This window comes from Pocillopora verrucosa, chromosome 8 (assembly GCF_036669915.1).
Source record: "Pocillopora verrucosa isolate sample1 chromosome 8, ASM3666991v2, whole genome shotgun sequence".
Classification (NCBI taxonomy): Eukaryota; Metazoa; Cnidaria; class Anthozoa; order Scleractinia; family Pocilloporidae; genus Pocillopora; species Pocillopora verrucosa.
Window position 1 is genome coordinate 19,173,880 of NC_089319.1, and position 22,799 is coordinate 19,196,678.

The 22,799-nt window shown below is 37.5% G+C and overlaps 1 protein-coding gene across 1 annotated transcript in view; it reads right to left on the reverse strand.

Annotated features, from left to right (window-relative positions):
* LOC131782627 (dynein axonemal heavy chain 3) overlaps window positions 1-22,509 on the reverse strand; it is a 50,655-nt gene extending 28,146 nt beyond the window's left edge. Inside the window, exons 1-36 of the mRNA XM_059099372.2 lie at window positions 22,263-22,509; window positions 22,067-22,165; window positions 20,373-20,583; window positions 20,031-20,109; window positions 19,735-19,843; window positions 19,306-19,498; window positions 19,075-19,150; window positions 18,381-18,500; window positions 18,131-18,256; window positions 17,121-17,316; window positions 16,547-16,600; window positions 16,290-16,415; window positions 15,757-15,893; window positions 14,842-14,947; window positions 14,024-14,202; window positions 13,200-13,384; window positions 12,832-12,955; window positions 11,768-11,834; window positions 11,495-11,581; window positions 10,797-10,941; window positions 9,959-10,170; window positions 9,337-9,428; window positions 8,090-8,204; window positions 7,169-7,285; window positions 6,521-6,574; window positions 5,684-5,809; window positions 5,078-5,214; window positions 4,737-4,938; window positions 3,832-3,963; window positions 3,446-3,520; window positions 3,133-3,247; window positions 2,456-2,654; window positions 2,177-2,285; window positions 1,967-2,086; window positions 1,255-1,425; window positions 718-809 (exon numbers count right to left, since the gene is read on the reverse strand). Coding sequence (XP_058955355.2) covers window positions 718-809; window positions 1,255-1,425; window positions 1,967-2,086; window positions 2,177-2,285; window positions 2,456-2,654; window positions 3,133-3,247; window positions 3,446-3,520; window positions 3,832-3,963; window positions 4,737-4,938; window positions 5,078-5,214; window positions 5,684-5,809; window positions 6,521-6,574; window positions 7,169-7,285; window positions 8,090-8,204; window positions 9,337-9,428; window positions 9,959-10,170; window positions 10,797-10,941; window positions 11,495-11,581; window positions 11,768-11,834; window positions 12,832-12,955; window positions 13,200-13,384; window positions 14,024-14,202; window positions 14,842-14,947; window positions 15,757-15,893; window positions 16,290-16,415; window positions 16,547-16,600; window positions 17,121-17,316; window positions 18,131-18,256; window positions 18,381-18,500; window positions 19,075-19,150; window positions 19,306-19,498; window positions 19,735-19,843; window positions 20,031-20,109; window positions 20,373-20,583; window positions 22,067-22,165; window positions 22,263-22,277 — 4,502 coding nt within the window. The 5' untranslated portion in view covers window positions 22,278-22,509. The remainder of the gene's footprint in view (window positions 1-717; window positions 810-1,254; window positions 1,426-1,966; window positions 2,087-2,176; window positions 2,286-2,455; window positions 2,655-3,132; window positions 3,248-3,445; window positions 3,521-3,831; window positions 3,964-4,736; window positions 4,939-5,077; window positions 5,215-5,683; window positions 5,810-6,520; window positions 6,575-7,168; window positions 7,286-8,089; window positions 8,205-9,336; window positions 9,429-9,958; window positions 10,171-10,796; window positions 10,942-11,494; window positions 11,582-11,767; window positions 11,835-12,831; window positions 12,956-13,199; window positions 13,385-14,023; window positions 14,203-14,841; window positions 14,948-15,756; window positions 15,894-16,289; window positions 16,416-16,546; window positions 16,601-17,120; window positions 17,317-18,130; window positions 18,257-18,380; window positions 18,501-19,074; window positions 19,151-19,305; window positions 19,499-19,734; window positions 19,844-20,030; window positions 20,110-20,372; window positions 20,584-22,066; window positions 22,166-22,262) is intronic.
* Window positions 22,510-22,799: the final 290 nt, after the last annotated feature.

Genomic DNA, 22,799 nt, shown 5'->3' on the forward strand with positions numbered 1-22,799 from the left:
GATAAATTAACAAATGGCGTCTCTGACTTCAATCGTATTTTGACTGGCGGAATAGAAGGCAAGTAATAAGTGATCTTCGCGAAAAATATCAACTCCTCACTTGTTGAACAATTTTGTTTATCCTACCTGAGATAATAATCTTATTTTTGTTTTTTTTTTTTTTTTTGCTTACGTTCCACTCAAGTCGAACTATCTGACCAATAGAAAGATCCTACTGATTTAGTTTGTCACCATAAATGAGCACAAAAGCTAATTCAAAGAGAACTCTCGACATAAACTGCAGCGAAACTGTGTTTCCCTGACCATAATCAATCATTAGCGGCTTTCAAAACCAGTCACCTTGACATCTTCCTATATTTGCATTTGTTTCGTTAAATAGACCCCCTAAAGACAAGCTACAAAGGACTAGCAATTTCCAGTATTTCTTGAGATTGGACTAAGGTCATATACTTGCAATAATTATAATAATGTTGGGCGAGATACTTTTATTTTAAGAAGGGCATTTACAACTGTGTTTGATCAACTTATCTTCAATGCCCTCCTCGGCACATTGCAGACTGATGCAGTGGATCGACGAATGGTTGGAAGATTAATCAATCAAATTGAGAATTTTGGGCCTCACTTGAAGCAATGGTACATCACCCCACGTATTATAATAATGATAAGGAATCATATAATATGTTACGGAGTGTACATGAGCAGAAGAGAATGCTTTACCTTCGTGCGTCCAAGAATCCCATGGAATAGAGAGAGATTTCACTGATTAATGCATAATCAGGAACCATCATCGCCACGGTGCGGAAAAGAACCTGAGGAAAAGATGATGTTGATTGATAACCCATAAAAATAATAGAAATAGTGCAGTCACTCCCATTGGTTCAAAACCTATCGATTATTGTAACAGCAAACCCATAGCTATTCTAGAAAATCAAGAGAACACACTATCATTTTATCGGACGGGTGTAAGTCACATGGGCTCAACCGCCCACATGGGCTGTTGAGAGAACACCAGAACATTTTGTAAATCACCACCTAAGGGCGAAAACAATAGGGTATTGTACATGCGCAGTCCTACATATACCACTAACGTCAGTCACAATAACGGAGAAAGTATCCGTGACCGGTACTGTTCTTCAGAATGTCGTGCAACGCTGTCCCAGCTTGAGCGTTGCACAACGTCACAAATCGTGGCTGAGAAGGAGAGTAAAAGTCACTTTAACAATCAAAAAGCTCACGAGCTCGAAGACAAGGTACCTTGAGGTTATCGGGCAGCTCCTGTCGCCCTGCATAGCCAGGGTTCATCGTGATAAACATTGTGCAAGTTGGGTTGAGCACAAGTTCGGTTCCCTCAAAGATAAACTTCGCCTTTCTGTCTGCAATGGCTTTCTGAATCGTGTGAATCTGTTGCGCTACTACAGACAACACCTGTCGAAAAACACGTCGCATTAACCCTTTACACCCTATGATCAATATGTTTATTCTCCATACTGTTCTCTATGCATATCCTAAGGTGCTGAAAAGAAGAATTTGTTTCACAATCAAAAGCTTCTTTAGTTGATAACCATTTCCTTTACTATCGTGACCTTAATTTTTGGTTCAAGGCTGATACTGTAAGGAGAAATTACATGCCAGTCACTCTTAGAGGTCACAGGGTTGAGAGAGCTATGTGACAAGCTATAAAATTAAGAAGAACTGAGCTTTTCATCTACAAGCAGATTCAAGTAACATTTAGAAGAGGTGGCTGATCCTACGTAAATTAAACTTAGATTGTCCTGCGACTGCTCCCCAAGGTCGTTACTTGGAAATAACAAATTAGGACGTGCAACATCGCAAACTATTACAATGCCACAAAATACTAACAAACAAACAAATAAACAAACAAAAAGGATAAGGCAGGTCGGCTTGGGAAGATTTTTCAAGACTAGAAGTATTTTCAGGCTATAAACGATAAAAGAGATAAGCTCACCTCAAGTTCGATTCTATTGAATTCGTCAAAACAGGCCCAGCACCCCGCCTGCGCTAATCCTTTGAAGAATTTACCCATGGCTTTGTAGTCGAGGCCGTCGGAACAATTGAAAACCACACACTTAAAATAAGAAAAAAAATTGCAACGTAATGATAAACCATTGACATTTGAAAATGTATGCTATGCAGAAAAACAAACAAACTAACAAACCTGTTTGGCAACAGCCTTAGCCAGATCTTTACAGGTTTCTGTTTTACCTGTCCCGGCAGGCCCCTCGGGAGCGCCACCAAGATTGAGTTTAATGGCGCCCATCAGAGTTCTGTGAACCAAAGCACATAATTTGTTTAGCACCGAATCAAGAGAAGACAGAAGGAAATCTGGGTCCCCTCTTCGAAACTACTCGACAGAATATGTTTTTTTTTTTTCCAGAAATTTCAGGATTTTACCACTAGAGACAACATCAAAAAACAAACTTAGGTCATAACGTACCTGTAACATCTGTCGGTGAGAGGTGTGATCACCAAACGACCACTGTTACCAAGGTATTCATATCCATAGTCAATACTGGTTGTTATCATTCGCACTATGGTCTTCTTTTCCTCAAAGTAATATCTGAGCTGTGACAGCCATTGGAAATCATTTATACTGTTGACTCCGTCTTTATACATCTTTGCCACCACATCACGAGCTGATAATGTGAATCAGTAATTAATAATTGGATGGCAAGTTACAGCACAGATCATCTCTAGAACCGCCCCCCCCCCTCCGCCCGCAATGTAAACCAATCGGAGATAAGCTTAGTAAAGAGCGATGTCATCTTTACTAGTTCGTTGACCAATGACGTTACTATTACCAAGTTATTGTCATTTTTGGGACGGTAAAATTCAGATAAGTAGAAAAAGGGGGCACTGTGGTACACAACCAATCAAAGAAGAGGATTATACATCTCGTGGTAAAAACTACACTTCTCTGATTGGTTGTGTGCCATGGTGTCCCCTTGTACTACTCATATTACCTTTTTCGAAAGAAGGAAACCTCATGAAAAAGTTTGGTAAGTTGGCATAATCCATACAAAACAAGAATGCTTGACGATGAGGTAAAATGGAATAAGGATCCGTTTAGTCTTAAATTTCCCACCAGCAGAAACAGATAACTGAATTTCTTACCATGCACGTCAATTACAGTGAGTGCGCCAAGCGTGATCCTGATACCAGAATCCAGTTTCCCTCGGACAAGGGCAACAATGGTCTCGATCTGAGAATTAGACTTGGCAAGGTAATTCTGAAAAGATACACATACAACTGAATCAACGACGGTAGAAGGTCATGGTATCTGCTGCGGGGATTATAAAAATAGAAAGCAGTTTCAGCTGAAGTTCGGGTTAAAGCTGAGGAGTATAATTGATATTAATCCACAAAAGGGTAGGTGTACCACTAGAAAGCGGTGCTTCTTAGTGCGCAGTTCAAAATCGCGCATTACCTTTAAGCCATCTTTCTCCAGTAGGGCTTGTGAAACTTCGGAAGTCCAAAATATACCGCTACAAGCCAAAATGATCTAAGGAAATCAAAATTCAAGTACATCCATAAATTGTTACACTTTTCATTTGTACACATCTTCTCGAAAGTAACCCAAACCACTTAACCTCTTAGATTTACGGTCAATGCGATCAAGACAAATTAAACAATATGTAATTTTCATTGTACGACAAAGTTAGTTGAATCAAACGAAAATGCACTGCTATTTGTTTCAGTTAAATCTTAAATATCTCAAATTCCAAACAGAGGGGAAAATTTGTTAACAACAAACTTAGTTAACTTAGAAAAGAAAAAAGGCCGGTGGGTGAAATTAAGTCTACGCTGTCTTACCTGCCCAGGCCACTCTTGGACCCACTTGCCCCGGGGAGTCTGGTTATAGGCATTTACTGCATCTTCTGTGACTTTCTTGAGACTGTTGATCATGACTTCTTCAACTTGAATCAGCCACTTCTCTACCATTCCCTATAAAAAGATAACAACAGCACTTTGAATCATCTTGATAACACCCAAATATGCATTTACAGTTACAAAGCAGCGAGAAGTTGGTAAGGTATGTGCAAAACGTCATACATAATTCTGCTTTCTACAAACTAGCCCTTAAAAAGATCCGATCTATGGGACTTCTAAATATTAAATTATCATTGAGATTCTAGCCGAATCATACATTTAAGAAAAGCTTCTAGTGCGTGACTATCCGTAAGAAATCTATTGATTAGCACTTCTCAGTGATTCTCCTAATTAAACTCGACAAGGCATTCGTAGATGAAACACTGACAGATGGAATGAAGGCGTGAAATTTGAGTGAAAAGTTTAAGTAGTATCAAGAATCATTCCCTTGAAATAGTTGGTACTAAGTATTGAGTTTTTAGATGTAGCACCTACGAAGTGAAAGCTATTTCAAATTATTCTTCGATAAACTTTTCCAAATTTGCATATTTTTAAAAATGTATTTTAGAATTTATTTCTGAACTGTTCGACGTCTTATTCACTTTTCCAGCTAGTGTAAAGGAAATTACAACTCAACCACCCATGACCGAGATAACTACGATGACACTGGAAATTTTTGGATGTAAAGAAGTAGCCAATGGATCAAAGTCGGTATCTGAGCATTTGCGCACCTACCCCTCCCCTAATTCAAAAAACAGTCAACCGATAACAAGTTAGGATTATCTCGGGTTAAGGGAGGGGTAGGTGGGCAGTTGCTGAAATACTGATATTGATCCGTAACCATATACCTTAGCCTTGGCTGGGATGATTTTAGTGGAGAAGGGAACAGTTTCATTCTCGGCGCTAATCATTCCCACCACTTCCTGATCCTCTGTGAACTCAAGTCTTGCTATTCCCTCGAAACATTTCTTCAGATGCGGCTGTACTCGTAGAGGATCTTTGGTTTCTGACAAGATCTCCAACAACTCGTCATTTGATAAGAAGAAAAACCTAGCAAACAATTAAAACAAATTTAAAATTAACCAGTATCCGATGTTCAGTGGTTCGATTTCTCAAGACGACTTAGATTATTTTTCTGTTCCACGCTGCTAGCAAAATGAATTAGCTGATCGTTTAATCGTTATTTTACCTCGGAAAGAAGAGCTGTTTCTTCTCCAGATAGGCATTAAGACCCTTCTGAATCTCCTCAAGCAGTTGATTAGCCTCGTTCAGTCTTCCCAACATGTTAGGCTGAGCCGTAGCCACAAGCACTTGTGTGTCTTTTCCCTGATAAAAAAACGCTCCATATCAGTGCCACTATGAAACCCAGTTATACCAATGATACTTTACTCTCTTAATACCTGAACAAAACTTTATAAGAAAGCACACTTTGATTAGGAGTCCCAAAGCACTGACCAATGAAATATAAGCAGTCAGTCACAACACAAGCAAGTAACAATGAACAACGAAACTGAAAATATGCAAATTGCTTGATGCGCGCGAAAAGCTGGCGAGTGACCAAGTCGCGATTAGTTTAAATTTTGCATCTGATTAGCAGAGGTAACCCGAGTTCTCCAGGCCAAGAACAGAGCGAAGCAAGCAAAATGAATGCAATCCAGGATTAATTTTCACACTTAACCGACAACTGCTCTCCGAAACTGAGAAAAGCTACAAAGGGGAAGCTTCAAACCATATCTAGGAAAGAATGTTTCTTAGACAATATATCAGTTTTAATAGTTAAAACACACTAACTCACCGCTTCACTCATGATGTCTTTCCAGTAGCTGTCTACAATTCCAAACTTTCTTCCCTCCTCGGGCATCTGTGCCATGATATCCTCTGAGCTAAAAATCGGTTCCAGGTACAACCATGTGGCCTGACACTAGAATAAACATATCCACATGGATATCAAGGATGTTTATTCAAACGACACAAAAGGGTCAGCCTGACAAGTACCTTTGTAAATCACAATTCAGTTCAATGCTTTTTTAGTGGACTTTCCGCATTGTAACTTTCTCTTAAACTCGTAAGTGTTGTTTCATATTTATCGATAGGGTTAAACCCCTCCAAAACGCACCTATTGCATCTGAAAATATTCCCTGTAAAATCTTATAAAAATGGTGACAACAACTGAAGAAAACGTTGGACAAAGCTTTAACAAAAGTTGAAAGATCTTTCGTTATAAAAATCTCACATGAACAATTTCGAATAAAAACTTCTTGTAAAAATCACTTTTAATAATCATTTCGCGTTCGTGATCACAGTACCAAATAACCGTAAAGGTGTCGCCATAGGCTTGTAAGTAACTCCTGCACAGTTTACAATACATTCCATTATACACTGGTTCTTAAAGTCTGGCCATTTGTACAAGAGTCTCTAGAACTACCATACTAAAATTTATGTGACATCCATCCAAGCTAGGCTCTAAGAAAAAGAACCGGCTACCAGACAACTTTGGTCTCAGAAATTTAGAGAGATCAGTTCAAAAAAGCCCTAATACAGAAAAGTTCTCTAAGTCGTCAAAAGATAAAGGTAGTCGTCTGTGGTACCCATGTTTTGATAAAGCACAGTCCCAATCAATAAAATAACAAACCTTGAGCCATGCATCAATGATATCTTGCATTTCAATGAGCCTTTCGCACCATTCCTAAAAGCCAACGAGCAACAATTACGCTCAGGACTGACTTCATAGAACAGATTCTTTCGGGCATCAAAAATCTCGTGTAAAATGAGAGATCGTATAATTTCGACAAGCATCGAAGTACATGTGACATACACCCTCGGTCATCTTGACTCCCACCAATTTCAGTCTTCCTGTTCCCTCTCTCCTCCCCTTTACAGCATTTGTCAAACTTGGTACACCTTTAGATTCTTATAATGTATATGGAAAAATTACAAGCGTCTAATTGGCTGAAAACGAGTGCATTTTTCATGTACACGAATGCAAAGTTGTAACGCAAGTGTAAATTACAAAAAGCGCGCGCGCTGTCAAAATTTCATCTCTCTTGATATTCTGTGATTTGTTTTTCATGAAAATTATTAACAAGTAATTACATGATTTCGAGTGCAATTTGGTGTAAATAAGCACCTGTAAAGACTACAAAATTGCACTCGCGATCAACACGATCTAGTCTTTTATCAACTCAGCAGACTCCTCCAATATCATTTCAATGTCCAGTAAGTATGTTCACAATATTAAAGGAATAGATGTGTCTATAAAGTTGCCTATAAATTAACAAACCTTAATGTCTGCCTCAAAAGGTTTAATAAACGGAGAACCACTCATGGTCTGTGCTTTGACAATATGATCATCAAGCAACAGCTGAATATCATCCACAGCGGACAGGATTGACACACCCTGTGGAGAAAAATATCAAAATGGTTATTTGAAATATCACTGCCTGACTTCAAGTCATTAATGAAACATCAACAATTTGTTCAATACAAGAATGAGACGAACTATGAAGAATGCACGAGCAGCTGTAAATGATAAGGAAATTTAGAGATTAAAACTACCTTAACTCAAACGGCTATCAGTTGTGCATGCAACAATACAATAGCTCACGCAATGGCGTTGTGAAGAGGACATATTTTTCAAAATATTCTGTAGGATACACTTCTTGTTTTGAACAAAATTAAACAACCAAGACGTACATCTTACCGTTCAAGTTTGCACTTGAACGTAGCCTCAAGTCTGTATAATAGTATTACGAACAAAGACAAGAACGATGTGGATGAAGAAAGAGATAACAACAGACCAACAGAAAACGTCGTGAATATGAAAGCGATCTTTGTAGTAATGAACACTACGTAAGCAGTAGTCAATCAGGCCTGTACAGGATTTGAACCCATGACCTCTACGATACCGTACAGGCCTGAAATTTTTTCAGGCCTTATTTTCACTACTGCTCAAGTAGTGTTCATGACTGCAAAGTTCACTTCTTTATCCGCAATTCACGTATATGATTTTCATACATTAACAATCAGAGAATGTCGTCAAAAGTAAGAAGTAAGGAGGAAGTAGAGAAATAAAAGGATGATGAGGATGCTGCTGGTGACGATGATGATCTCGATAATAAGAAGGATGTTAACGATGGTGATGAGGTGGAGGAGGAGGATGATAGTGAAAATGTGAATAATATCAATGCTAAAAATAACTCACCGTGTCTCTGTAGGGAATGAGTTCAAAGTACATATCTTTCCATTCAACCTTCATTTTCTCCATGGCCTTCTCCAGACCAAACTCCTTGCTGGCCGCACCACTTATCTCATCAAGTCTGTAGAAGAACAAGTCAACACGATTAAGTATCACAGTTTAACCTTTTACAAGATGCATATTCTCCATACTGTTCTCTGTACATTCCCTGAGGTGGTAACAAGGAGAATTTGTCAAACAATCAAGAGCTTCTTTAGTTGCTGATTATTTCCTTTATTCTCGGGACCTTACTGAGTGATTCAGGGGGGGGGTTACTGCAGGGCGTGAAATTAACTTTTTTTTCTCTGATAGCCACTTGGCTCCTAAATTCTTCAAAGTGGTAGCCAATTTAAAAAAAAGTTGGTCGCCATTTTCAAAGACAGACAAAACCCTTTTTTACGCTGTTAGCGTTCTAGATAGACCCTCCAAAATTAGGTTGGGGAAGAGATCTTTAACGTACTAGAAAGTGGACTTTAGGATGGATGATATGCAACGCTCAAGCTCACCTAAATCCAAGATGGCGTCTAGTTATTGATCGAGTTTCAAGTGCGGCGTTTTGGGAGCAAACTTAACGGGGAAGTTTGCCGCGGATTTATCTTTGCAAAACTTTTTTAATTCACTATATCTCTTAGTAAGGTTATGATGAAACATTCAAGTCGCCAATTTGGCAACTAATTTTCAGAATTTGGTCGCCAAAGTGAAAAATTTAGTCGCATTGGCGCCTGTATTAGGCGCAATTTCACGCCCTGCAGTTACTGTAAGGAGAAATTAGATGATAGTCACTCTAGGGGGGTCAAAAGGTTAAAACATTGTCGGAACTCATGATAGAGTGCTTTCCGATGATGTCGTAAAAGTAAAATAAAAGCATCACAAAGGCCAATCAAAACAAAGAAAATATTTTAAAGAGCCTATGAGAAATACGTTGGCGGCCTGGGACGAGTTTCGATTGATTTTAGTTTTGCCTTTGAAAGGCTACGCGTATCGTTGGACTAATTACCGAATTACTGTTAAAACTCGATTTAAAATTGCTATAAAGCTTGAACCATCAAGTAACAAGAATACCGTGTATGAATATACATGAAATTTATGTACGAGACAAGTTAATACTAACAAAGTTCAACATAAGTAGGTACAATGTAAGCTAGTGAAGTGCCATTCTTAAACGACTCTCACAACTAGGCAGGCAAATAGACCACTAATACAGACATCCTTACTTTTCAGTGAACTTGTGAAGATTGTATTCCAGCATATTACAGAGGGAGGTCGTTGGCTCAGGTTTGATGTCAAACCCGACAACTTCACTCATCTGAAAAAACAACGTTATATCTCATTAGGAGCTATACAGAAATCTAAGAGGCTGTTGAAAGGGCACTTATGCGAATAAGAGACCTTCATATTACTACAAGGTGACTCCAATTCACTTATTTTGTTTTATGTTCGTACACTTAAAACTGGTACAAAATCCCACGTTGGGACAAACCGTGAAGATGCAAGTTTACTCCAGTTTCTGTACCGGCGTCCTACTGTTTTAAATGCCTTTTAAACTTACGCTCAATTCAGAGAAGGTAGCAGATAAAATGTTTGTGCAAACTTGATGCTTCTTGTCTGAAATTGATTTCTCATCAGCTTAAATTGATGGCGCATAAGCCGTGAGTTTACAGGTCCACCTAACACTGCTCACAATTTTTATAAGCTCAAGTAACAAACAAGAATTACACGGTGCGTTCCCTTCCTTTCCCGCTGACACGAAAGGAAGCTACAAGCGGAGAGGCAAACTTATTACCCAAACTTATCTTGCAACGTTATTGCCACGAATTTAAGAAAAAACTCAGGTACCTGTTCCCAGTGTCGTTCTCTCAATCCAGGATTACAAATGATCTGCAACAGTGGAATGTGAACTTTAAACTTGTCCACCTTACTTTTGACACTATCAGCCACTCGTCTGGGGCCTGGGGCATCACTAAATGTCTTGGTCAGTTTCAATACTGTTCTGTACATGCCACCAATTTCCTCCTCAACCTCCTCTGCATTTATGTCCGTAAATGGACCTTTAAAGCAAAAACAAAACAAAAACATCAATGTCATTGCCTTGTACAAAGTGCTTTTCGTGTATCCTGAAACAAAGCCTGGAAGAATTCTAACAGCCAATCAGAGAACACCTTTATACCACAAGGAGCCAATGAGGACACGAAGTAAGTACAAGCTGAAAAGCGCGGCAAAATGCTAGCGCTGTTCGTGTTCAACAACCAAACCTGGCGTAATAAAACAACCAATTAGAGCGAAGCTTGACACCCAAAGGAGCCAATGGGACCATGAAGTACAAGCGTACGCTAAAAGAGCGCGAAACTGCTTGCACTTTTCAATTTAATGGTTGTCATACAAAATACCAAACTGATCAAACCAGCCAATCAGAACAAAGGAATAGGCGGGTGAAAAGTCGTAGCACGCGCGTGAGCTTTGAATCTGATTGGTTGCGAAGGTGGCGCAAGTTTCGTTAGCCAATCAGAGAGCATCGAAAAGCGAAAAGATACAATCCTGGATAACTTCCGACATTCAAACTGCAACTTAAACGTCTACTGGCCTTAAACTGATTCTAAACAAAGAAGCACCTCGGTTTCTGCCACTTGTTTTAACGATCTAGTATCCATCAAATAATATAAAAACACACGGTTACCATTGAGCCAAGCCTCGTTCTTGTTGTGGAAAGACAGCGTTGTCCTCCACAATTTGTCGTACGGTTCTTTGTATGCAATCATAGCTTGAAGTATTGGGAACTGTGTGGCCTCAAATTCCAGTAATTCTTCTTCAGTATTTAATTGCTTTCAAAAATCAAATAATAGGCATGTTAGTTCTAGACATCTAACATGAGTAGATTTGGTATATTTACTGTTACTGACTCTCTGTAAAAACGTGTAATTCAAGGAAGCACACAGTCATTCCTCCAACTAATGATAAACCCTATCCTTTGAGAGATTTCTGAAGTCCCACTACTGACTTTTTTTTGACACATTTCTCCAATCGCCCTGAAATGTAACCAACCGCATGAGTCCTTTCAGTCCCCAAAGAGTGACTGGTATCTAATTTCTCCCTTTTATCGCCCTAAATCAAATATTAAGGTCATGAAAATAAAGGAAATGATTTCCAATTAGAGAAGCTCTTGATTGTTAAACAAATTTTCCTTGTCAGCATGTAAGGAAATGTGGAGAAAACAGTATGGAAAATATGCACACTGACACAAGGGTGTAAAGGGGTTAAATCGGGATGTACTTTCGGGATACATGTATACAAGGGTTGACCTTTCTACCCAATTAAACAAAACAGATTATGGTCATTCGTTTCGTACACAGATGTAAACAAGGGAACAAAACGTACAATCAATTCCTCCTGCGTTTTTTTCAGTGACTCCTCAAGTTCATCGAGCTTCTCGACGTTCTTTTTCATCTCATCAGCTGCCATGATCTAGAAAGGGAAAAAATAAATTCATTATCATTTTTCAAAGGTCTAAACACAGAGAAAAGTCACTGAAAAATTATTTCTCCTGACCACTCTCAGGTGTGTGCCCATCATATGAGTACAATTAAAAAAGAAACTCGTAATAGTTTAATATATTTATAATGAGTTTGATGTTAAAAAGTTAAAGCTTGCCTCTTTCTTCCTAAAGGCTTCGACTTCTTTGTTGTATCCATTGAGTTTCTCCTCAAACGCCTTGACTCTGCATAGAGAACATATCAGGGATTTTTTAATATGCGCTTGAACATGCTTTACAATTTTTTTTGCGTGAACAATTTGCGATATCGAGAAAGATGTTTTCCTTCTTGTTACGAACGTGGGACAAAGTGAAAATTCTGAGTTCCCAAGAGGAATAGAACCTCAAACCTTCGGATTCCGCGCTCCGATGCTCTACAATTGAGCCTCAGAGACTCTACGGTGAGCGAGGTCTATTACGAAGTTCATATGACACGCGTCCTGCATACTGCTAGGATTAGCAATGTCGATGTCGAATGTAAAATTTCATGTTTGCAAATAGAATAAGAGAGATGGCAAGTTTTGAGCTCGGTAAAGAAATAGAGAAAGATGATATCTTTTGCCAACGTTAATCGTGTTGTACAGCCACAGTGATAAGAATGACACTTTATATCACCTTATACTTACGGTTCACATGTAACACGCATATGCAATAACAGATTATTTCACGAACATCGTAAGTGAAAAGACTTTCACAATGCTTACGGGTAAAGTTTCATAATGAAAAATATATTATTTCAACTGTCTTTCGATATTTAATGTACAGTTTGCATAACATCCAATAAGTAAACTTTTGGTCATTGCTGAGTTTCATCAATTAGCCGCTTAGAAATCACCTAATATTGTAGAGTTCATTATCTGAGTAACATGTCTTTTACTCCAGACACCTGAGATGAAAAAGGGGACGAGTTTCTAAAGAAACTGTGGTGCTGCGTCAGTGAGGGTACTACAAGGTAATTTGGTGTTATTAACTGAGTTAGTAACGTAAATTGGCCACTGTAAAGATTTTCCAAAGCTGATGTTTCGAGTGATAGACCTTCGTCAGATATGGTAGCCAAACATAGAGAAATATTGTTGAGTGTTTCTCAAAAAAATTGTACCCACACTGCGGGATATGGTCTTAAACAACATTACGCGTCGAACAATTTTCAAAACAACTAACCAAAGAGAGAGACAAAACTCACTTTCTTTTGACTTCATCCATAGCCAGATCCTTCCTGTGTCCTATTCGGTTTTTGCTGAGCTCAAAGATTTTCTGAATATGTTCGGGCCAGTGAAATACAGTGCTGTTCAGTTTTAGGTCTTCGTCTGTAGTTGAAAACAGAGTACAATCATCACGACATAACAATGAAAAAAATAATAGTCCAACCATCGTACGCCTCAAATAAAACTTTACAACCTCATCTGATCTTCATGAAATTGCCCAAACTAAGCATTGCACTTCACCACGGTCAAAACACAATCACCGACAAGCTTCTTTAGTATTACTCTGACCAGCACCCACCCTTTTTGGAAGTGTTTAAAAAAAAAACTAAAAAGAATTTGAACATACATGGAAGTGTAGCATAATCAAGTAAAAACAGCAGCCTCTCTCCAGCCTCATCAACAGCAGTCTGTAAGTTGACGACAGTAACAGAACTGGCATTCTCCAAGAACTGGGTCAGTGCTACCAAGTCACTTGTGTTATCTGGCATCTCCTGCACCTTGTCTGATATCTCATCATACGATTTACACAACCTGTACATAAAGAGGCCTACGTCAATCATCAAGTCCGAAGGCCTACAATACTTGGCCAGCTACGGCAAATATCAACATCACTTTAGTCATGGCTACTTACAATGCAATACTGTACATGTACTACTTGCAAGAGAGGATGAAAAACTCTCTGCTACTTTCAAAACCCGATTACAATAAACTACGAAAATGTAAAATTTCATCTTAAAAATCTAATGGCTCTTCCCGTGTACAATGATCCGCATTTCGCAATTCTATTTGAGCAATACACGTAGCTAGCATGTTCAAAGACCAAATCATCAACACATTAGCGACTCTTTGACGTACTCTTTATCGCTCCACGCTCAATTTTTTTCGGTGATCTAAATGATCATAAAGTAGTCACCAGAAGTAAAATTTGTATCGCAGAAAAAAACGCTTCGTGCAATAATACAATTAAGCACGAGTGATATTTTATGAAAATGTTAATCTCTTTTTGACTCCAGACTATAAAAAAGTAAACCGTAAAAATAATACATCCTGTAACTTAACAGCCCTACACAAGCCGCTAAACTGGCAACTCGTGCGAACACACAAGTTCCAGCTTGGAACGCAGCCCTAATTTGAATAGGAAGGGTAAAAGGAACTGAATTAAGTTCATACCCTCTATTTTTGTCCCTGTTCTGATCCACAACATACTGTATCATTCTGTCAGCCAGTCGTGCAGCACGGGCAGATAGTTCCTGGTTGACATCATCACAATTCAAACAGAGCATATTTAGAGGAACAGTAATATGTAAGGAGGCGATCTCCTTGGACAGGTTCAGGTAGGAATCAATATTCTGCAAAAAAAAAAAAAAAGGATTTTTGTTGTTCATTGTGGTGACATACAAAAATGACAAAACATTTTTGTTCATGTGTAGATGTAGTCGCCACTGATGTGGATCAGGAAAGAGGACGTGGTGACAATTTTAGCAACGTCAGTAATTTTAAACTCAGCCTGTTTCGTTGCAATCAGCATTCACAAAATTTTTATTTGAATGTGTCATTTCTGAGCTCACATAATGCTAGATTTCCTCTACCTATTATGATCAGCATTCACACCATTTTTTCTTTATTGTGTCGATAAGATCTCACAAAATGTTAAACTTCCTCTACCTGTTACAATCAGCATTCACAACAATTTTTCTTTAATGTACCAATAAGAGCTCCCAAAATGCTAAATTTCCCTGCACAGAATCCCATACTGTAATGTGTTCTTCAATTTTTCATATGAAATGTTTCCCCTAGCCACAATGTGCCAAAACCTAAAATTATGCCACTCATTTAATTGTAGTAGCAACTTCTCTTGGATACAGAAAAGAAAGTGATTAACTTAGCAGTGGTAAGCACAAGACTTATTATTCATTGACCATGAGTATAAATGTGCTCATGTACATATACATCTTGTTGTTAACTACAAACAACTACAAACTTAGTACCTTGGATAAAGCCAACAAAACTGGCTCATCTTGAATGAAAGTGTTAATCTCTGTGTCAGCTTTGTTGTTAAGCAAGTCCTGATATTTCTTGTATGTGTTTAGATACCTGGAATACAGAATGCATGTAATCAATTCATTAACAGATCTTCCAGTAGACATTTGTGCTGGTAACAGACTGCAAGTATCAGCCTTCTTTCGGGGAAGAAAATATGAAAGTGACCATACCCTCATAGTAAGGTAATAGATAACATCATGTCAGGGTAATAAACCTGACATGACTTTGTTTATTACCCTGACATGACTTTGATTACTACCCTGACATGACTTTGTTTATTATAGAACATAAAATTAATTCCATGGGCTTCACAAAATCACCCCATAGCAAATGATAGAGATCGATAAAATTTACTTCTACTTCCTTTAAATGATTAACATCACAAGTTTAAACATGCATATGTATTTACTCTACTGTCATACTTCATATTGATTGTAAGAGTTGAACAATTTTACACCACACCACATTAAGGTTATAGTCAAAGTCAAAAAGCATATCAAATAACATAATACTGATAATGTTTCCTCTCTTCTATAAATTTTTTGTGAAATGATTTCATAAAGGGTGTAAAGGGCATATCAAGCCCCTTTACGCTCTTTATGAGATCACCTCACAAAATGAAATAAAACTCACCTTCACTTCCTTCAAAAAATTATAATCACAATTCTATGCATACATGTATTTCTTTTAATTACATAAAGAGTTATTGCCAAAGTTATCAAGCAATATAAATATTTCAAGTTTGAAGGTTTAGACAAATGTGTAATTTACAATGCAATCATTTTTTATTTGATATTTTCAATCTTCAACACTGACCTGACTCATTTCAATTACACACTATGAATAACATTTGCACATACTTTTGAGGTCCAACAGTGTTGAGTTTAAAGATATCAACAGCCTGATCCATGTAGTCCTGAACAAGAGCTTCATCAACATGTACAGAGCGCAGAAAAAGCTTTTTGTCTTTCATGTCAGGAAACAGTTCAATTTCAACCTGGGAGGAGAGGGAACATGTTATTATCGATAAGGTGCATAAACAGTGTATTTCAACAAAACACCCATGTTTTCTTAATACAATTTGCCTCTTTTGAGTACTTGCAGTTCAATGATCTGGTAACAAAATTACGGCGTGAGGATGAGGCTAAGTGGAAAGCCGCTTTTGTCAGTATAAAGAATAAAGTGCTGTGGTAGAGAAGATGAGCAAAAAGTTCTTGAATTTCAAAGTGGGAGAGTAAAAAAAAAATAATTTGCAAGGGAGGCATTAAGTGAAGTGATTGCAGCAAAGGAAAATATATTATGAAATTTCATAGTCACACAGATAGCCCCTGTGACTGGAAAGTGCCACTAAGAAGTTACTACCCACTATCCCTGCACAACATGTTCTACTTACCCTAGGTAGGTCTTCAGCATTTTGAACAATGTCTGTCAGCAGTCTGAGCAAGATATCCCGTAACTCTCTGAACGGAGGATCAAATGTCAACTTTCCACTGTCAATTTTCAGCTGAACAATCATAATCTAGTCAAAAAAAAAACCAGAATTTTATAGTCTAAGCTCTGGGTTGTTGAATTACACCTTTCATAAAACAGATCATGAAAAATTTTCATAACCATCAATAGAATTTAAAAGGGAAAAAAATCTCAGCTCACCTCAGTCATGACATATCGAAGGTCTGAGTAATTTTCTCCAAAGTCATTCCCATCCTAAATAAGGAGTATGTTGTTAAATAATTATAAACAAATTATATAATTTCATGCAACGCTCTTCTGAGGTACATTGGTAAAAATATATTTACCAGTTCATGAAATAAGTAACATGAGCCTTGAAAGGAAGTGATTTTTTAAAACATAAAAAACTTATTTTTAGTGAAAAAAATAAAAACCAGAGGAGATTAGGAACAGCCTTTGAAGAGAATTTCCAGTAATATTCATACAATGAACTAAAAACTGTACACCCTGTGATTGGTCATTGCCTTTATTAAGGAAAATCAGTGGCAGATGCTATAGATTTTATAAGCCTCTTGGCAGGCTTTATTACAAGCCTTCAAAGCTTCTTTATCCTCAATCGTAAGTTGAAATTTTACCATTCTTGCACATTAACATGGCCATGAACACTAATTCAGATACATGTAAGCATTGACAACTAAGCTGGGAAGTTATGTAAGAGGTCGTCGGATTTTCTTTTTTATCTGTAAATTTTTCATTTACTCTGAATGTCATTTACCTTGTACATGCTTAGAAACCTGACAAAGTCTGCAAGGGAATTGATGACTAAACTTCGAAGTTGTGTTGACATGAGAGCCGCAAGACAAGCAAAGAACTGCTGCACAAGAGTAGCAGATTCACCCTCAGAACTTGGCACTAAGTGCATCCACTCCTGGCGTTGTTCAATAAGGATTTTGGCACAAGCAGGAATCCACCTAATTTCAAGTATAAAGAAAGAACTTCTTTGAATTATCCAATCTCACAGAACATGCAGTCAACATAAAAACCACCAGACTGTACAAGTATTGATTAAAATTGGTGGAACATGCAATGGGTCAGAGGTTTAACTGTACTGGATTCCAGTTTGAGAGGTCTGGATTTCAGTGTTCACTCTTGTACCATGCACGTCTCCACCCTGGAATATAAATAAGTTACACCAAATGGTAAAGGAAAAAAAAAACAAAATGATCCTTGAAGTTGGGAGTGAGGCCAACTTATTTTATTTTGACCCACTCTCACTGCAAGGCTGCTTTGCTCAGTTAAGAACTCTCATTTAGTACCAGTATCTAGGTGGCACAGGTTCTAATCTCATCAAAGCCTAGTAAATTTTTTCAGGTTTTTTTCTTTAATTTTTTAAACTGCAGGTCACTTACAGGGTTTATTTTGTTTCTTTTACATCATTAGAAGGTCAAAAATATGATTATAATGTTAATTAATTCAACTGTGAAGAAATGGGAAATCCAAAAAAAACACCATGGAGTTATTACCTATGATGACCTCAGATATCATCCATGAGGAGAATACATATACAGACTTGAATTTGCTTCATGCCAAAGATAGCAGAAGTTAGTCCCAGGGAATAAGTCCCAGGGAATTGGGTCTTGTGGATGAGTCCCTTTTGGGATGGATAAGTCCTTGGGATAAATTAGCCTTTAAAACTTGGTCTGTGGTTTAATATTGAATACAAAACAACAACTTAAAATATAATATGTTGGAGGAGAAACTATTGCTGATGCTGCCATTACTTACGTTCTTTTAAGGAATTCTCTTGTCTTTGCACACTGCTGTTTAACAAGCAATTCAAACTCTGCCGGTGTAACAGGAAGCCCCGATGCAAGTAGCTGGTCTCCATCCACAAAACGCACCTCGGAGAAACTGAAGGAAAAAAGTAAAAGAAAGGATTGTGACACAATTGGAAAGACATGTGTATATAGATCCCATATCTATCATCAGTAAAAGGAAGATAATTATATAAATGATGACAATTTAACTCACATACCTGTCATACCAGAGGTTCTGAATCTTCATCATCACTGGGTTGGTGATAAACAAGTTCTTTGTACAGGCCTCTTTCGCCGATCGATATGAATTGTGCCATGGAACAGGAGCTCTAACAGTCCTACAAGTATATATTGTTCAAAATAAAATTTAATCATCAAAATTTGGTGTCATTCTTCTAATAGCCTGACCCATATATAGCCTGTGTCAAACCATCAGACAAGTGTGCACATGTAGTTTCACATTCAGATTGTAAGAATGACTAAAAGAATGATGAATGAAGGAGTTCTTCACACTTGTGAGGTATGGAACCCAAGGATATTCATAGGAGCTGTGTTGCTTAACACATTGCATTATGCCAGAAGCAATTATATGTTATGCTTTTGATTATGCATTAATATTTATACAGCTATTTTGAGGTGGAATAAATACTCAGCATAGTATTTTCAGTTACAATATAATGAACTGGTCACTTCAGCAAGTCATACTCAACTCCCCAGCCTGCCTAAATCTATGCTGTAAAACTGAGTTTGTTCCCTAAATTTCTTCACAATTACCAACAATTTGTATTAAGTAACTGGGATGAACAGCATCTTTTCAGGATGAAGTTACTTTATTCCTCTCAATTTTAATCCTAACTATGATTTAATATTCATTATTTTGTAGACACAAAGTCAATTCAGTGGAATAAGTACCTCTGAGGAAAAGGTTTTGGTATTTCTTTGATGTGTAGTCTTTGTCTTTCACTAGGATCCATGAGAATATAGTCAACTGCAAGACCAAAAAAATTAAAAATTATTGTTCATAAAAAAAAAGGCATTTTACCAGTTATAGTGTTATACTGAGAAAAACTGTTGATTGTGTAGTGCACTAAGACTATTTGGGTACAAATTTGACTGTATAACTCTAATCTCCCTTGAACTCACCAATAGACTTGCGTACACTGAAGTCATAGTCTCCGCCAACTTCTTGCTTGAGTTTTGTTATAAGCGGATCAAGTTCAGCATTTCTTGCCAGTTTATCAGGGATTCTTTTTTGCACTATTCTCTCCATTATTTCTTGATCCTGTGCTGCGAGGGAGTGATCAGGTACTCCACGGGAAATGTAGTACTGGTAACGCTGTACAAATGAACAGTCATTAATAATGGTTTATCAGTAACTTATAAAATGGATGGAAGGGTTAGCTATATAACCAAGCAGCCTGTTCACTATGTAAACTATCCTGGAACATTTTGCCAAATTCTTCCTTCCAAACATCATGTCTAACTGTGAGGACACTGTTGTAAGCTTCAAGGGCAGGCTTTAGACATTTATTTGTTTTGTTAATAGTAGCCAATCAAAAACCTGTGAGTTACCTCTAAGTCACGCTTAGATACTTCCCCTTCATCCACGCTTTCTACAACTTCACAGGATCTTATGATATCCAACTGCTCTGCTGGAGTCATGGCTCGGCTGGGTGGTAATCTGTATGAATCAAAAAAGAAAACTTCTTGTGTTTAAATTAAATAATATCACAAATTATCAGCTCCATTGTCCAATAAAGAAAATGCTTCATTTGCTAGGCAAAGGGACAAGAGAGAATCTGTTATGAGCCTTCCACAAAATAGAGCAGATCATTTATACAAAAAGAAAAACTTTTCTACGAACTTACAGAGGTTTTTCTCCTTCTGATTTACTTCTGGCATGGGGACCCACAACAGGTCTTTTCCTAGGTGATGTTGGTTCTTTAGCTGTTAACACATCAAGGACCATACAAATCATGTACATAAATTTTATTCGTAGCTTTAAGTCAATGACTGGTCCATAAAGTAACTTACTTCTTGGTACTAACACTCTTGGTTTTAACCTCCCATTGAGTGACAAAGATAGAGAACTTCTTTTAGCTTGTTATCATCTCTTACTAGCAGCTCTCTGCCACTGAGTCTCTTATAGCTTAATTAAAATAGTTCCATATTTAAGAAAATTGAAAATCATATTTTTTTCTGAAGGATACAACCTTGCTGTGCTGGAATTCTTAAAGGTGGTCTGACTGGAGGCTGTACTTTGGCTAAATTTCTAATCTTCAGGCTGCTTGCTGTTGGTGTGTAGTTATTACCAATTGATTCACTAGGTGTCCTAGCATGGGCTGTCTCTTTGAAGGGTGCCGCTCTGGTCCAGGAGGGATCCTTCATTATAGGGGGATGCTCGCTGTGACGTAACACAATCTACAACCAACAGATAAGTACTGACTTTCAAAAAAAAAAAAAATTTCAAAATCTGGGTATCATTCATGCCATGAAACCCTCTACACCTTGATATCACCATGCAAATTCTCCATACTGTTCTCTATACATTTCCTAAGGTGCTGACAAAGAGAATCTGTTTAATAATCAAGAGCTTCTGGAGCTGATGATCATTTAATCTATTTTGGAGACCTTTGTGTTTGATTCAGGGCTGTCTATTGGATGTTTATCACTCTAGAAGATTAAAAGGTTAATATATCAATTGGAGGATTACATGTAACCAATAAAAATGATGTAACAATAGTGACTATTTCCTCTATCTTAAAATTTACAAAGAGAAATGAAATTTGCCCAGTCTCATGCAACATGTGCCATCAGAGCTTAGCAGGTGTGAACGTCCAACAAGGAAATGGGAACTAGGCACAGTTTTAATCAGATGAAAGTCTGACCTCAATTGCAGTTTACTTGTAAATAGCAATTTTTATCACTTACCATCCTATTTGTATGCCATAATGTGACTATTTTTCAACCCATTAACTTTCAAGATCTGATTATTAATTCTCCCCTCTAGCTTCTAGATATATCCTTGTAAATAAGTGCTGAGAATTTGGTGTTAGATCAAGATAACAATTTTGATTATTCTCATTACCTATTTGCTCCATGGTCTATGAATATTACAGGGAGCAGTTACATTTTAATCACCTCTAGGAGTTAAATGGTTAATATCACATATTTATTATTACATTCCTGGATAATTTTTGTTTGTATATTTGTTAATCTATTTATGCATTTATTGATTTGAATCACTTTAGATAATATGAAACAAAAAAAAATCACTTGTATGATATTGTTTCAATTGATCCCGAGTTCAAGCGACATTTATGTTAAATGTTCCTAGTGATCTTTCCATTGGTTTTTATTTACATTTTGCACGCAGAAAATTAAAGAAATTGTGCAGTTATGCAAATGATTTTCGATCGCCTTATATCACAAAATCATTTTATAAATGTGCTATGTTGTGAAAGTTAGTCAAGTAAACAAACGGAGATTTAAAATAAACAAAGTTGGTAATCATACATCGTCCGATAATTTGCAAATAATCCGAAATTTACACCACACAGTTACCTGTTTTCGGATCCGTTGATTCGTCAACCACAGATCTTTCTTTATCTGTTCGTTTCTCTTCTCTCTAATATAATTTATGGCTTGCATGGTAACGGATGGAGAAAAAATCGCGACTTTCCGAATCAGATAAATTATGAATGAAGAGACTAATTAAGTATATCTTTTACCACGCAACTACAATGTTATGATGATTCATTACCAGTGAGATCTGGGAAACAAAACAATATGTTTTGATGATCGAAGCAGCTGGCCTGGCTTAATTAATTTACCAACGTTGACTTCTTAAAAACATCGGTAATCTCTCCATCAATTTGCAGCAGCTGTATAAAATAAAACCAACCTGATATAATTCTGAAGGCGTTTCGTGAGATGGCGGTAAAGGAGGCAACCCCGGTAAGCCGCGAGTCTGTGAGCAACTGAAGACGCCACTGTCGGCATACTGAGATTAAAGTTATAAAAACATTTAGACACAGCTTGAAAATAACTAGGATGCATGAAACGGCCACTTCACTCTGCAGTCTGTTAGTTATACTTGCCTTCACGCGTTGCATTTTGAAGGATGCTCAATTATCTCGAGGAATCGAAGAGGCTAATAACAGAAGTCCTCGAAGTGTATATCAATTTCGATTTACCCTAGTTCGTTAATCCGCAATTTAGCCAACTGCGCAATCACCTCCTTATCAAAATAATTTAGAGAGTATTTACATCCTGTGTTAAAGCCAGGATGTCTAGTTCAAAACGTATTTGCACGTAAGGCAAAAGTTTCTACGCTTGACTCTGACTTTCTTCCTTAGCACTTTCTTAATTTTCATCCGGGACTGCAGGTTGTCATGTTTACCCATTGTCTCGTCACGTTGCTACGCTCCCGCGGAAACGCGCGTAACTCAAAATTTCACGAATAACATAACGCACTCTTCCGCCTCATTAATATTCACAAAGGGAGTGGAAATATTGTGTCAAATCTAAGATAAAGCGATCAGGTTAATCTTGAATGAGGTAAAATTTTGGTGCGCGAAATGTATAAAGATGAGACTGAAAATATCACCATTAAGCTTAGTAAGGCGGTGATGTGA